This window comes from Eschrichtius robustus, chromosome 2 (genome assembly GCF_028021215.1).
Source record: "Eschrichtius robustus isolate mEscRob2 chromosome 2, mEscRob2.pri, whole genome shotgun sequence".
NCBI classification, from domain to species: Eukaryota; Metazoa; Chordata; class Mammalia; order Artiodactyla; family Eschrichtiidae; genus Eschrichtius; species Eschrichtius robustus.
This window is the reverse complement of record NC_090825.1, coordinates 126,096,890-126,112,495: the sequence shown is the minus strand read 5'-3', so window position 1 is coordinate 126,112,495 and position 15,606 is coordinate 126,096,890. Positions and strand designations below refer to the sequence as shown.

At 44.5% G+C, this 15,606-nt stretch overlaps 1 protein-coding gene and 1 non-coding gene across 6 annotated transcripts in view; one reads left to right on the top strand and one right to left on the bottom strand.

The window, feature by feature from the left end:
* ARHGEF37 (Rho guanine nucleotide exchange factor 37) overlaps positions 1-15,606 on the bottom strand; it is a 74,093-nt gene that overhangs the window by 14,514 nt on the left and 43,973 nt on the right. For 4 of the 5 annotated variants that reach the window (XM_068536169.1, XM_068536173.1, XM_068536171.1 and 1 more), the window contains 4 exons: positions 11,619-11,766; positions 3,235-3,434; positions 1,920-2,089; positions 1,153-1,257 (listed from right to left, as the gene is read on the bottom strand). In XM_068536169.1, coding sequence (XP_068392270.1) covers positions 1,153-1,257; positions 1,920-2,089; positions 3,235-3,434; positions 11,619-11,766 — 623 coding nt within the window. The remainder of the gene's footprint in view (positions 1-1,152; positions 1,258-1,919; positions 2,090-3,234; positions 3,435-11,618; positions 11,767-15,606) is intronic. The other variant, XM_068536172.1, reaches the window with a different exon arrangement.
* On the top strand, positions 13,359-13,466 carry LOC137760333 (U6 spliceosomal RNA). Its single transcript, XR_011073290.1, has one exon. It is a non-coding gene; the product is annotated as a U6 spliceosomal RNA (small nuclear RNA).

Below are 15,606 nucleotides of genomic sequence, written 5' to 3'. Positions count from 1 at the left end.
CCGTCGTTTAAGTCCTGCATTTACGGAAATACAGCCTTAATGCTTCCAAATATCTGTTCTACTCTGCAAAGCCAGATGTGTCTCTCATGGGCCTCTGGTTTCTCTCTTTCAGGGCCCCTCCATTCTTTCTCTGAGGGCCTTCCTCTTCTGCCTCACTGTGCTGTCCAGATCTTTCCTCTGGGGGGCCCAAGATGGAGCAGGAACAAGCAGGGGATGTGCCCCACAGTGAGGAGCGTAGAACTACGACCTCCCTCCTTCTACATACTTCCAATAATGCCACCCCAAATCCTATTATCCAAAGAGCCTGTTATTGTCTGACTGAGCTGGTTTGTGCAAATGGACGTGATTGAGAACAAAACCATGCAAAAGGGACAGAGTGGATGGAATGAGTCAGCATCCATGACAAGAATGAAGGGGGAATTTTGGTGCAAGGAAAGTGATGTGCTGGATGGGAATGCAAACTGGTGTCCCTGTGGGCTGAATGTGGTTTGCAGAAATATATTTTCTTGGGCCCACATAACATTTAAGTTCTTATTTAATTAGCTGCTCACGTGAACACATCGTGAGATTTCACCTGAAGGTCTGACTTTCCAGTTTTCTTCTTCCTTAAAATCAGAAGAACTGGCAGCACAGGGTCCACATTCCCGCACAGTAACAACTCCTGTGAGCCAAGGAATACCTCACCCCTTTCATTTTATCCATTCACTCATTTATTTGGTCATTCACACTCCAACTATTACTACATACTGAACTCTACCAAAAAAGTCTCATAAATAGACAATAGGCCTCATACACCTGAACACTTCAGTCAACAACATCACCTGCCCGGTCCCTTTGAGCACCTGTGTTTGTCACCCCTGCTCTGGGTGCTGGTCTGGCAGGATCCCTCCAGATGGCTCTGATTCCAGTGAATTCTGACCCTACCCAGTGGGAACACGGCCCCCCCGAGAACTCAATGAACTCAAAAGCTGCCCCAGTCAGATGACCTGTGGGCTGAGGAGTGCTTGCGAACGGCCCCTCTTCTGGCCTCCAGCCAGCAACTGTATGACCTCTTCCATTTGGTTCCTGAAGCTGGTGTCTTTGTCAGCTTGTTCAATGGGCCCTGCATGACTCCTGCCCCACCCCACCCATCATTAACCACAGGATCCTCACCTCCAAATTACCCAGGTAAGCAGCCACATTGTTCTTCAGCTCCGTCACACACAGCGACACCCAGTGGAAGCTCTCTTCTAAGTCATCAAATTCCTTGTCTTCTGTCTGAGAGCAAAGTTATGCTTATGAGGGCCGAGAACATCCACATGGGGCCGGTGTACACCCCTTTCCGAAGTCCCTACTAGGGACCACCTTTCCACAGACCCACCCATCAGAGCCAGTTCCTCCAGCCCCAAAACTGAGTGGGACGGTTAGAGGCAGTAAGTGCAGCTTGGTGGTTCTGTATTCAGACCATGGAATCAGACACAAGAGCTTATGAGTCCTGGTTCACTTGCTTCCTGGTTGTGTGAACTTAGGCAAGTGTTTTACTCTCTTTGAGCCTGTTTCCTCCTCTGCAATATGGGAATAGTATGAACTTACTTCATCGTGTGGATCCATTAATGCCTGGTTCAGAGTAAGTACTCAATCAACCTGAGCTGCTACTAGTACCTGTTCAACGCTGGTTCCTTGCCCAGACCCAGACATCTCCTATCTGTATCAAGAGACCCCAGAGAAAGAGCAGCACAAGATGCAGAGGAGAAAGCCCCACCCTGGCTCTCCAGAATCAAGTGCGGATGCCTACTCTGCCTCGTCCTGGCTACGCATGCTGGACGTTCACTCCCTCAGCCTCAGTTTCCTCATCTCCGAAAGGAGTCTAAGATCCCACACTGCACAGTCTTGTCCCTTGGGATGGCTGGGATACCACCCTTCCTCCCGCCCGTGCTCACCTTGGGTACGAGCCCCGCCTCCTGCTTCAGCAGCTGGCTCAGCCGGGTGGTCTTCTTGGAAAGGGTGTGCGTATTGATGCGGGCCAGTCGCTCCCAGAGGCTCAGCTGCTCCACCTTGGTGTACTTGGAGGCTGCACCAACAGGGGAGAAGGAGGGCACAGGAACCAGAGCTGACCCGGGAAAGCAAGAGCCCCTGACATAGCTGGCAAGGCACCTCTTGGGCCCTCTTCTCAAATGTCAGAGTCACACCCATTAGAATGGTGAATCTCGGAGGAAAAGCACAGGGCTCAGAGCCCTCACTCTGATGTGAGCACCCTGACTGAAGAGCTTCCTGCCTGTTTGACTTCTTAGGCCCCAGTTTCCTCATCTGTAAATGAGGATAGCCACCTCACAGGATTGCTAGGAGATCACATAAGATGATAGGTCTGGAGCAAATGACTTAAGCTCTCATTTTACCCAACTGTGAAATGGGGCTAACATTGCCAACCTCAGGGCTATCGTAAGGATCAAACAAGATAATGAGTGAAAAAAACATGCCATAGTTAGCCTTTAGTAAACATTAGCTAAATTATCATTACTATACAGTCTGAGTTGCAATTGAGTTTTTCATCTACTTGGGACACTGTTTCACTTTCCAGACCTTTCTGTTTTAACAGCTTCAGAGGCAGCAACCTCCCCACTTTCTCCTCTTACCCTCACCCCTGATAAATACACAGCTCTTTGCCTCCCCAGTATTCATTTCTGCTTAGTATAGCAGACATGTGGTTTGGATAAGATTGATTCCACTTTAGTTCAAGGGGTGGGTGCTGACTGTTATAAGCCAATTCACACAATCCCCCCATCCCCTGCCACAGTGATAGGTTCAAAGAAGGGCACATAACCCAGGCTGAAGCCAATCAGTTCATGGTATTCCCCTAACCATGGCAACTGGTTCAGGGTGAGCATATGACTCAAATGAGTCCTATCAGAGTGAAGCTCCAATTTAGTTTTTACAGCTAAGGGGAGAAAGGGCCCATCTTATCCTGGAGGGCGTGGTGCGCAGGTGTGAGTCTTAGGACAGCAATAGCCCTTTACTATTATGAGGGAGGCCAGCCTGAAGAGGAAGGTGACACATAGTAAAGGCCAGAGACAAGAGAATTACAGGGAAATGAGGCCAGCACCCTGATCAAACCCTACTTAAACCCCACATTACTTCTGGACTTGTGGGTTACATGAGCTACTATATTCCCTTTACTGGTGAAGCCAGTTTGAGATGAGTTTTTTGTAACTAGAAGCATTCTCACTCATGTATCGCCTAAATGCCCCAAGTCCTTACCCACTTCTTTGCGCCTCTTGTACTCATTGATGTTGGTGACCACGTCCTGGAGGGCAGAGGTAGCCCTCTGAAGGACAGGGTAGGCACTGGCATCAGGGAGTGTGTTCTCCAGAATTTTCTGCAGCAGCAATGGGTATTTGGTAATCCTCTGCAAAGGAATTACCAGCAAGAAACTGAGGCCTGAGGGTCCAGCTTGAGGCCTGAGGGAGAAGGCTGGTGTTAGGTAGGTCAAGTCCACCCTTGGGGGCACCAAGGGGCCTGGGCTCTAGTCCCAGCTCTGCCATTTAACTCACTGTGTGATCTCAGGCAAGCCACCCTCCTTCTGTGGTCCTCAGTTTCCTCATCTGTAATCTGTGAGGTCTATATGTTAGATGGGTGCTTCTAGTTCTCACTTTACCCTTTTCTGGGCCTTGGTTCCCCATCTGTACTAAATTTAATGGTCAGTTCTCTGCCCTCAGCTTACTCAGTCTCTCAACAGCAGGCACAGCTGACCACTCCCTCTTTCTCGAAACACTTTCTTCTTTTGGCCCCAGAGACACTCTTCGTCCTGCTTCTCTCACTCCACAGGCCACTCTCTTGGCCTCCTCTGCTGACTTCTCTCCAATGCTGGAGTGCCCGGGGCCTCCTCTCCTCCTTCTCACTCCACTCACTCTCTTACTGACCTCATTTAGTCCTATGGCTTTAAAGACATCCCAAACCCGTATCTCCACTTCCTACTTCTGTCCAGAGCTCCAGACACACACGGTCAACTGCCTACTTGAAATCTCCACTTGGATATGTCCCAAGCACAACTCCGTCTGTTGGACATGCACAGAATATTTCATTTAATAAAATGGTTTTGCTGCTTTAAAAAAGAACAGCTTTTAAAATCACAGGAACTTGGGAATTCCCTGGCAGTCCACTGCCGTGGGCCCACCCAGATTTGATCCCTGGTCGGCGAACTAAGATCCCGCAAGCTGTGCAGCATGGCCCACCCTCCAAAAGAAGTTTTTTAAAATTGAAATCATAGGAACTTAATGTTTAGAGATGTATTTAAGGGTAAAAAGTCATAATTATCTGTAATTTCCTGTAAAGTATATAGCATAAAATTAGATACAGCAAACAGCAGACATTAATACTTGTTAATTTCAGGTGGTGGGTGTGTGGGTGTTCATTACATTATTCTATTTTTCTATAGGTTTGAAATTTTTCATTTAAAAAAGTAAAATATAAAACAAAACACAGGAACTGATAGTGTCAAGGTCCCTTCCAGATGCACCATCTGATGCATAGATGATTATTTCTAGTCCCCTTCCTGATGATGTCTGGAAGTTGCAGAAAGAGTGCCCAAGTCAACGGCATCTGGGACAAGGCTCCAACAGTCTTTCCTTGATCATGACCAGTAGCCCTCAGACCCACCTTCTGAGACACCCACAAGGGTTTCAAACCACAATGTCTAAGCATGCCTCCTCCACGAAGACTCACAAATGTTTCTCATGATTATTATCTGGCCTCCTCTCCACGGTACCCTTGCCTCTTGCTCTTCTTCCTATGGAAAAATCTCCAGATCAAATGTCCAAGAAAGATCAGCCATGAGGCTAGGAACAGACAGAGCAGGTGGGGGCCCCTCCATTAGTTGCAGGGGGTTGGGATGCAGGGGTGGGATTACCTTTTCAGGACATGCCTATGCTGACCATCTGCTCTCACCAAGGGTTGCCTAGTGCTTGGCTGACTGTGGGCAGGAGAGGTGGAAACAGTCGCCAGATATTGAAAAACTCTGTCCTCTGGGCTTACTTTCCATGGGAAAGGGACAACTGTCACTTTACAAATCAGAGGTGACAGAGGGGAGGGGGGTCTTCAAAGAGATGATTACATCTCTTCTCCACAACCATCAAGGAGTAACTACAGAATTATAGCTGCCTCTTAATTTACAGCCTTTCTAAGGTAAGTTGGAGAAAACTCTTTATGCAGCCTTTCAGATAGGCAACAAAAATTGAAAGGCTCACCCAGAGTTGGGTGAGTATGGGGAAACCAGCCCTCTTACATTCTCTTGGCGGGAGTATCAGTTGGTGGGATCTTTTTATTTTATTTTATTTTTATATTTTATTTATTTATTCATTTTTGGCTGCATTGGGTCTTCGTTGCTGCACACGGGCTTTCTCTAGTTGCAGCGAGCGGGGGTTACTCTTTGCTGCGGTGCACAGGCTTCTCATTGCGGTGGCTTCTCTTGTTGTGGAGCACAGGCTCTAGGCACGCAGGCTCTAGGGTGCAGGCTCAGTAGTTACGGCGCACGGACTTAGTTGCTCTGCAGCACGTGGGATCTTCCCAGACCAGGGCTCGAACCCATGTCCCCTGCATTGGCAGGTGGATTCTTAACCACTGCGCCACCAGGGGAGTCTCTGGTGGGATCTCTTTAGAGAGCAGTTTGGCAATTTGTGAAATGTACAAACCTTTTATTCCCTCAATCCTACTATAGAAATCTACCCAGAAATATCAACTCAAGGACTTCCCTGGTGGCACAGTGGTTAAGAATCTGCCTGCCAATGGAGGGGACACGGGTTCGAGCCCTGGTCTGGGAAGATCCCACATGCCATGGAGCAACTACGCCTGTGCGCCACAAATGCTGAGCCTGTGCTCTAGAGCCCGCGAGCCACAACTACTGAGCCCTCACACCACAACTACTGACGTCCGTGCACCTAGAGCCCATGCTCCGCAACAAGAGAAGCCACCGCACTGAGTAGCCCGCGCACCGCAAGGAAGAGCAGCCCCCGCTAGCCGCAACTAGAGAAAGCCCACGCACAGCAACAAAGACCCAATACAGCCAAAAAAAAAAAAAAAATCAACTCAAGTGAGCATGGATAAAGGTAGAAGTTATTCAGCAACTCTATTTATGACAGTAAAATTTCAGAAACAATCCAAATATCCATCAATAGGGAATGGTTAAATAAACCACAGACTATGAGCTGCCCTGGGAAGGAACTCTATGCAGTCATTAAAAAGAACATGGTAGAGCAATTCATATTGTCCTGAAAAGATATTTATTCATGGCCATGATTAGGTGAAAAAGGAAGTTCTAGAAAAGCATGTAGAGTAGGAGCCCCTTAAAAAATTCATTCATTCATTCACTCATCCTATCTATCTATCTATCCATCCATCTCTCCATCCATCCAACATCTAGATGTTCCCATGGAAAGTTTATTTCCTGTCTGTCTGTCTGTAAATATACAGAATAAAGTTCGGATGGAAAATGTTTACTAGGGGGAGGGATGGGGAAACGGGAAACCAAAGGGGAATGGACTTTTTACTTTATATACCTGTGTATTGTTTGAAATTTCTTTTTTCAATAACCACGTTACTTTTAAATTTAAAACAAATTAAAAATGCCAATAAAGGAAAACACGTCATTTGCCTTTTCCAAACACTCTGCCTCAGTTGTTGTGGAACTGCAGGTGCTTTGTGCTGGACTGATCCACCTCTGTAAGCAGCCTCCTCCCCCCTGAAAGCTATGCCACTAGAATGGTCTCCCTAAGGCAGAGCTTCCTGCCGACTGCAAGGGCAAGCCTTGATTCCCTTGGCCCCCAGGTGGGAAGCGCTGCCTTAAAAGACAGGATAAACTGGGAGTTCCCTGGTGGCCTAGTGGTTAGGATTCTGGGCTTTCACTGCCATAGCCCAGGTTCAATCCCTGGTCAGGGAACTGAGATTCCCACAAGCCGCGCAAAGACTCCACGCTTCCACTGCAGGGGGCGAGGGTTCGATCCCTGGTCAGGAAAGTTCCGCATGCCACACGGTGAGGCCAAAAACAAAGTGGGGCGGGGGGGGGGGTGGGAAGAGAGACAGGATAAACTAGACACCCCACCCACTCACTCATCCAAATAAAAAGTGGGAGGCGGCATATATTTTAGAATCACAAAGATCTAATTAGATGGTACCATCTATCCTACCTGGATGAGAAAGAACCATTTATGGCTGGTGTGATTCTAGTCGGCCAAACTCCAGAAAGAGTTCCATGATCATCAGCACAAGAAAGGCAGGATTATTGTTTCAAGAGGGAAGGGATCAAAAGTTCTAGAGCAGCATGTATAGCAGGAGCCCCTTAAAAGTTCATTCTTTCTATCTATCTATCTATCTATCTATCTATCTATCTATCTATCTATCTATCCATCCATCCATCCATCCAATGTCTACACTTTCCCATGGGAAGTCTATTTTCTGTCTGCCTGTAAATCTACAGAATAAAATTTGGATGACAGAAAGAATGTCATTCCTGCTGCAACATTAGACCCTAGCATTTCGTTGAGGGCATTTTTGAAACCTGTAGGCTCTGGGGTGCTGCAGGCATTTAGTGGGCAGGGACCCAGGGATGCAGGATATCCTGCTAGGACAGTCCTGCATTATGGAGAATGGTTCTACGTTTCATGTGCCCCTCTTCAACATTCAGAGACTGAATGAATGCCTTGAAATGGACTGCGACTTCAAGAACTGACATATTTTTGTGACACTTGGACTCCATCCTGTCACATATCTTTACACTGGGAATTACCATGACACACCTTTTGTAAATAAGACCAAGGTCATTTGCAGGAACATAATCCTTCCTCATTTCTTCTGCCTCCCAGTATGTAATGTTATCCCTACTTCAGTTATGTTATTTCCTTCTTTCTCTTATCATACACAAGGAAGTCAAGTTTGTTATCATTGCTCACTGTTATTGCAGGGTACACACATTCTCTGCTCTTTTCTTTTTCTGTACTTCTCGTACACAATGGCTTCTGACTCTTCTTTGCTTAAATCCAAGCTTATTTATTATAAGTAGGTACAAGCATCTGATTGCTTCATAATATTTTCTAGTGTAGTGTTACCCAAGCATTTGCACACTGAAATACATATTACTTTATTAGAAATTATTTTCCTTTTATTTCTCCTTTAATTATAGTTAAGCCATTATATTGATTTTTTTCAGTTATGTCTATAGGCAGGAGAATTTTTTTTTTTCAGAATATAACTCAGGACAATAAATTTATTTAATGCTTGTTATAAAAAGGGGGCATTGGGACCAACGGAGCTGAGCACCACAGTGTGGTCTCAGTGAAGCATAATCCTTGCCTAGCCAAGGTAACCACAATAGCTGGGAATTTTTGCGTGTTACTTGCATGCAGTGAGTCTATGTCCCCATGAGCTGTTGTTATTACTCCCACTCCACATGTAGGGAAACAAGGTTCTGAGACACGAAATGGCTCTGCCAAGGTATAATAAGGGGCAGAGCCCGATCCGCTGCCAGGCAGCTTGGCGTCAAAGCCCATGAGAAAAGCCTGGACTTGCCTGGCTGAAAAAGACCTGAGTGCAGAAGACATGACAAACAGCAGCCTCTGTGCCAACTAGGGCCCCCCACATAGTGTTTCTAACATGTCTGAACTAGATGCCAATATTTAACACTTGGGAGACTTACATCAAAGTTTCTGGTTTCTCTTGAAAGATCAGAGGATCTGGGCACAGTGGAATCACATTTCTACATGGCAACTGAGGGAGATGGTTTATAAAAAATGACTGCAATTATTTCATTCTCTGTATCTACACCCTTTGAATATGACTTTGAAGGTTCTCCCATCAAGAAGTGGGGAATACTTCTCCACCCCTTGAGTCTGGCACAGCATGCCAATTCCAAGCCGAGATCTCAAAAGGCAGAGCTGAGTCCGCTTGTATGTCCCAGATACATAAGAGAGCCCAGCCAACATCAGCAAAGCTGACCCGCAGTTGATCACAGACACATGAGGGTGTTCAGCCAGGACTAGAAGAATCATTTACTGAGCCCAGCTAAACCACTAACATGCATAAGTGTGACCTAAATAAATGTTTGCTTTAAACATATTTTGGGGATGATTTATACTTTAAACCACTATATTTGGGTTGGTTTGTTATATAGCAAAAGCTACTCGATACAGCAACAATCAGCCGAGGCTGGGCTGCAGCTGCACTCTATACAGGGTCTCTTGGCTCTGGTTTGCCACAGTCTCCACTACTCCCTTTTGTCCCACATCTGGTGTCTTGCTTTCCTCATTGCTCACTCCTGTAGAAATGTATTTAGTGACCCTTGCAAAAGCCTAAGTTTGTAAGTTCCATGAAGGGATCAAAGGAAGCAAAGAAGAAAATGAATGTAGGTTTTTTTGGAGGCTGTGATGGGTTAGGACATGGGTACTTCAAAAGGAGGCTTCAGGGAGTAGAGGGGTAAGGATAAGATAAGGAAGAGAAGGAGGAGAGGTAGCAGGAGGCTCCACATGAGATAATATCAACTTCAAAGCCCTAAACCTACACTGTCTTTCTCTTGGGTATAAAGGAAATGTCTAAGTAAGATGAAATAACAATAATAACTTCTGTTCCTCCTACTCTACTCTGCTTTCCAGAGGATGACCTTCATCTGTCTTCATTTGGTGAGCCTGTCCTTGGGAAGATAAAAGCCTTTTCAAAACAGAAAAGAAGCAGAACAATTCACAGGCAAGGAAATACAAATACCTCTTAAATATATAGAAAGATATCAAGGGACTTCCCCGGCGGTCCAGTGGTTATGACTCCGCGCTGCCAATGCAGGGAACGCGGGTTCAATCCCTGGTCAGGGAACTAGGATCCCACATGCTGCGGGGCAACTGAGCCTGTGCGTCACAACTAGAAAGGCCGAGTGCCGCAACGAGAGAGCCTGCGTGCCACAACTACAGAGCCCACGTGCTCTGGAGCCCTCGCGCCACAACTACAGAGCCCACGCGCTCTGGAGCCCACCCGCCACAACTAGAAAGAAGCCCGCACGCCGCGACGAAGAGCCCATGCGCTGCAACGAAAGATTCGGCATGCCATAACTAAGACCCAACACAGCCAAAAAATAAATAAATATTTTAAAAAAGGATGATAAACTTTTTTTTTTAACATCTTTATTGGAGTATAATTGCTTTACAATGGTGTGTTAGTTTCTGCTTTATAACAAAGTGAATCAGTTATACACATACGTATGTTCCCATATCTCTTCCCTCTTGCATCTCCCGGAGATAAATGCACAATGAAACATTACTGAGATGCCATTTTTCACCTATCAGTGGTAAATACTCTAAAGTTTAACAACACACTGCTGATAAGGCTGTGGAGAAACACCCTCATATGCTGCTCATGGGAATATCAATTGGTATAACCTTTACAGAGGGCAATTTTGCAATATTGTCAGAATTATCAATACATACTTCCTTTGACCTAGCAATTCCACATCTGGAAATTTAACTTACAGATATACTTGCACCTCAGTAAAATAACATATGTTTGTGAATAATCACTGTAGCACTGCCTGTAATATGAAAAGAATAGAAACAAACCAATGTCCATCAACAGAGACCAGTTAAATAAACTGCGGAACAGCCACAGAGTAGAAGAATACGTAGCCGTTCAAAGGATCATACATGTATGTATTGAAATGGAAAGACCTCCAAGATATAATGTAAGTGAAAAAAATTACAAACTTTCATTAAAAAGATGGGGAAAATAAAAGTATATATTTGTATTTGCTTGTATAGGCATACAGGAACTCTGCTAAGATCCATAAGTAATTTAAAAGTGGTTACCTTACCTTTGTGGGTAGGAGCAGTAATTGGGTGGATAAAAGGACAGGGTTGGAAAGGTCTTTTTACTGTGTAAATTCAGATGTTTTAAAGCTTTTGAAACATGCAACTGTTACCCGTTCAAAATTTTAATTTAAAAATATTTTTTTTCTACATATCTCTACCTGGACCTCCCACTCACTGGTGCCAGCTCTGGGCTGCGAGGCCACCCAGAGCAGTTCTGATCCTTTTCCATGGGGCAAGACTCTAGCCATCTGTCGAGAGGTCTCCCCAGGTGATACAAACCTGTTTCCTGCCACTGCTGCTTACACCACATGATTCCCACCATCTCACTGCCTTCCCTATGGTAGTCACGAGTGCTGTTCACCAAATGTTTCTGCTTTTCTGCCTCTGAACACATGGCTGGATGGCAGGCCCTGGCCTCCTGGTAGCTGGACGAAGCCATGTGATTAGCTCTGGCCCATGAATTTTGAGAAGCAACGAATATCACTTCTGGACTACAGCATTTAGTTACCAGTGTTAGAACCCCAGAGCACTTTTTTCCTTTGCCAAGTTACCGGCAATATTCCAGACAGTAGCTGCTGTCAGCTTGAGTCTCAACATGAAGAGCCCCAAGTTAACCTGCAGTGGAGCATAAGGAAGGTAGAAACCTTGTTGGTCGAAGCCACTGAAAGAGCTGGGAGTTGTTTGTCTCTGCAGCATAGCCTAGCCTAGTCTGACTGGGACACTCCTGAAGCAATGTGAGCAGCACCAAGCAGGGGTGAGACTTTAACAGCCTCTGACCTCGGGGTCCATGAGGGTCATTATACTCACAGCACTGCCTCAATAGTGTCCTGGATCTCCCCCTGCAGCTGTGGCTCCTTCCGGTAGGTCTCCACCAGCAGCAAGGCCTGTTCGTAGCTGGCACAGTACACTTTATAGACTTGCTCCAACTCCTCTTGGAATTCCAGGAATAAGTTGCCTGACAGTGAAAAGCAACAAGGAGTTCTCAAAAGCATGTCTGCATGTCCTCTTGCTTAGGTCAGAGAGGAGGTAAGTGACACAGCTAAGCATTCCAGCTCTGGAGTGAGACTGCCAGGCTTAACCAGTGTTGTTGCCTTGGGCAAGTCACCTCATCTTCCTGAGCTTCTATTTTTTTCATCTCACTTTCAAAAGGCTGCTGTAGGATTAAGTAACAGAACGATGTAGAGCTCAGACTGGTGCGCTGCCTATATTTAATAAATGGTAGCAACAATTATAGCAATAATATTGATAATTCTCATATTTGGACAGTGCTTTATAGTTTACAAAACACACTCATGTTATATCTTTACAATTACTATGTGTGGCAAGTATGACTCCAAATGCTCTGTTTATAAAGAATCCCTACAGCACAGCATGGATAGTCACAAATGTGGGCTTTGGAGTCAGAGAGAAGTAAGGCCAGATCTCCAGCCAACCCTTCCCCAGTAGCGTAATCTAGGGCGAGTATTTGACCCCTCTAACCCTCCATGTTTTCACCTATAGACTGGAATAAAAATAGTGCTCACCTCCAAATGTTCATGCGAGGATTAAATCAAATAACGCATGTAAAGCACCTGACACAAACTTCATTCACCAAAAATTTACCAACTGCTTATTTATTGACTATGTGCCAGGCACTCTTCTAAGTTCTGTGAACAAAATAATGACCCTGCCTCATGGGGCTGATATTCTAGTGGGGAAGACAGACAATAAATAAATATATTACATATGCCAGGTAGTGGTGAGTACCATAAATCTAAACAAAGCCAGATAAAGAGTTAGAGAGTGGTAGGAGATCTATTTAGGAAAGACCTCCATAAAGACGTGGATGTTTATCAGAGACCAAAAGAACCCAGCCCTGCAGAAATAGAGAACAAACGTATGGACACCAAGGGGGGAAAGTGGCGGGGGTGGGGGGGATGAATTGGGAGATTGGGATTGACGTATACACACTAATATGTATAAAATAGATAACTAATAAGAACCTGCTGTACAAAAAATAAATAAAATAGCTTTGTGACCACCTAGAGGGGTGGGATAGGGAGGGTGGGAGGGAGGGAGACGCAAGAGGGAAGAGATATGGGAACATATGTATAACTGATTCACTTTGTTATAACGCAGAAACTAACACACCATTGTAAAGCAATTATACTCCAATAAAGATGTTTTAAAAATAAATAAAAATAAAAATAAATAAATAAATAAATAAAATAAAATGCAAAAATTCAAAAAAAAAAGAACCCACCGCTAGGAATGTCTGGGGGAAGAGCAGCACCAGGCTTAGGGAAGGACAAATGCAAAGACCTGAAGGCAAGTGAACGCTTGACAGCTGGGTGACACAAGAAGGCAGGTGTGGCTGGAACACAATGAGCAAGGGCACAAAGTAGAGAAAATAAACAGGAAACTGAAGCCAGATCATATAGGGCCTTAAAGTAAGTAAGTAAGGTGTAGTAAGGTGTTTGGATTTTATTCTTATGGTGGCAGAAAGCAAATGGAGGGTTTTGAGCAGGGGTGACATGATCTGGTTTCTGTTTGAAAAGGAGCATTCCCATGCTCAATTTCAGCAGCACATACATTAAAGGTAGAATAACACAGGACAGATTAGCATGGCCCCTGCACATGAGTGACATGCAAATCTGTGACGTGTTCTATATTTTAAAATCAGAAACTTATGAGATTGATTATTTGTAGGGGGAGATAGAACGGGGTGGAAAGAACAGGGAATGGGTCAGGGTAGTAGGGATGAGAGGGGAGCAATGCTTCGTTGAATATACCTTTCTATATAGCTCAGATCTTGGAACCATGGTAATGTTTCACATACTCCCAAAATAAATATATAATTGAGACCAACCAGGATGTGGAGGGGGAACCCCGAATAGAATACAAACAATAAGGAATGAACCTAATTCTATTACAAATGAATAACATAACCACACTGAAGGGTGTAGGAAGAAATTAACGTAAGTAACTATTTTTCACAAAGGCACAGGTTAGTAATGCTGATTATAACATAATAAAAAAATATTTTATGTGTCTACTAACTTCGAACAAATAAGTAAATACACTGAGGATAATGGCAGCCATTTCCACCTGTCACAGAAAGATGCTACAAATAAGAAAAGGCAAAAGACTAGAAAGAACCCTGAGGTGCTGGACTGGAATTGGAGGTTATCAGTAGGAACTCATGGTTTTAAATATTTTAAATACATAAATACAGATGGATAGATACAGAAAGAAATGTAGATATGTGTACATGCACGCGTTGGTATATATACATATATTTCCTAACTCTGTCAGCTAAGAGGGCCTAGAAACAATTATACCCCAGGAGCAACAAGCACACCTAGATCTTAGAACCTGGTGTCTAAATACCATTCTCCAAAGGTAGGAACCAGGGCTCCTAGGAAAAAAGCTGATTCCAAGGATGAGGCAGGGAAAATACAAGATAAGCCTAGAACATCTTGTGGGGTCAGAAAGTAAGAAAGTGCTCACAAATTGTTGGAGACATACTGAAAGGACACAGGTGCCAACTTGAAAGAGTTCCCTATGGCCAAAGCTGGTAAAATTTGAGCAAGAAAATGAATATTAATAGTACTGGGTTCTGACTCATGGAATAAAGTAAATATCCATGAGTTTATACTTATATAAATAGTTGAATAAAGAAATGAACGGGTGAGGGACTTCCCTGGTGGCGCAGTGGTTAAGAATCTGCCTGCCAATGCAGGGGACACGGGTTCGATCCCTGGTCCGGGAAGATTCCACATGCCGTGAAGCAACTAAGCCTGTGCACCACAACTACTGAGCCTGTGCTCTAGAGCCCACATGCCACAACTATAAAGCCCGCGCACCTAGAGCCCGTGCTCCGCAACAAGAGAAAGCCACCGCAATGAGAAGCCCACACACCGCAACGAAGAGTAGCCCCCACTCGCTGCAACTAGAGAAAGCCTGCGTGCAGCAACGAAGACCCAATGCAGCCAAAAATAAATAAATAAAATAAATAAATTTATTTTTTTAAAAAAAAGAAATGAATGGGTGGGACTTCCCTGGTGGTCCAGTAGTTAAGAATCTACCTTCCAATGCAGGGGATGCGGGTTCAATCCTTGGTCAGGGAACTAGGATTCCACATGTTGCGGGGCAACTAAGCCCATGTGCCACAACTAGAGAGCCTGCGTGCCACAACTAGAGAGAAGCCTGCCGCAACAAAGAGCCCATGCACCACAACAAAGACCCAGCATAGAAAAAAAAAAAAGCTGGCAAAATTTGAATAAGGTCTGTAGAGTTAATAGTATTGCAGTGAGTTAATTTCCTCATTTTAATAATTGCACTATGGATATGTAAGATGTAAAAATTAGGGGAAGTTGGAAGAAGGGTATATAGGAGCTCTCTGTATTATTTTTGTAACTTTTCTATAAGTCTAAAATTATTTCAAGATAAAAAGTGTAAAAAGAACCTTGAAGACATCATGCTAAGTGAAATAAACCAGTTACAAAAATACATATACTATATGATTCCATTTACATGAGGTACCTAGAGTAGTCAAATTCAGAGAGACAGAGGGTAGAATAGTGGCCACCAGGGGCTGGTCGTCAGTTTAGGATGAGGAAAAAGTTCTAGACATGAACAGTGGTGATGGTGGAACAACAATGTGATTGTACTTAATGTCACTAAACTATACACTTAAAAATGGTTAAAATGGTAAATTTTGTATGTTACGTATATTTTACTACAACAACAAAAAAACTTTAAATAAAAGACTTTTTAAAACACTGCACGCAGACTTCCCTGGTGGCGCAATGGT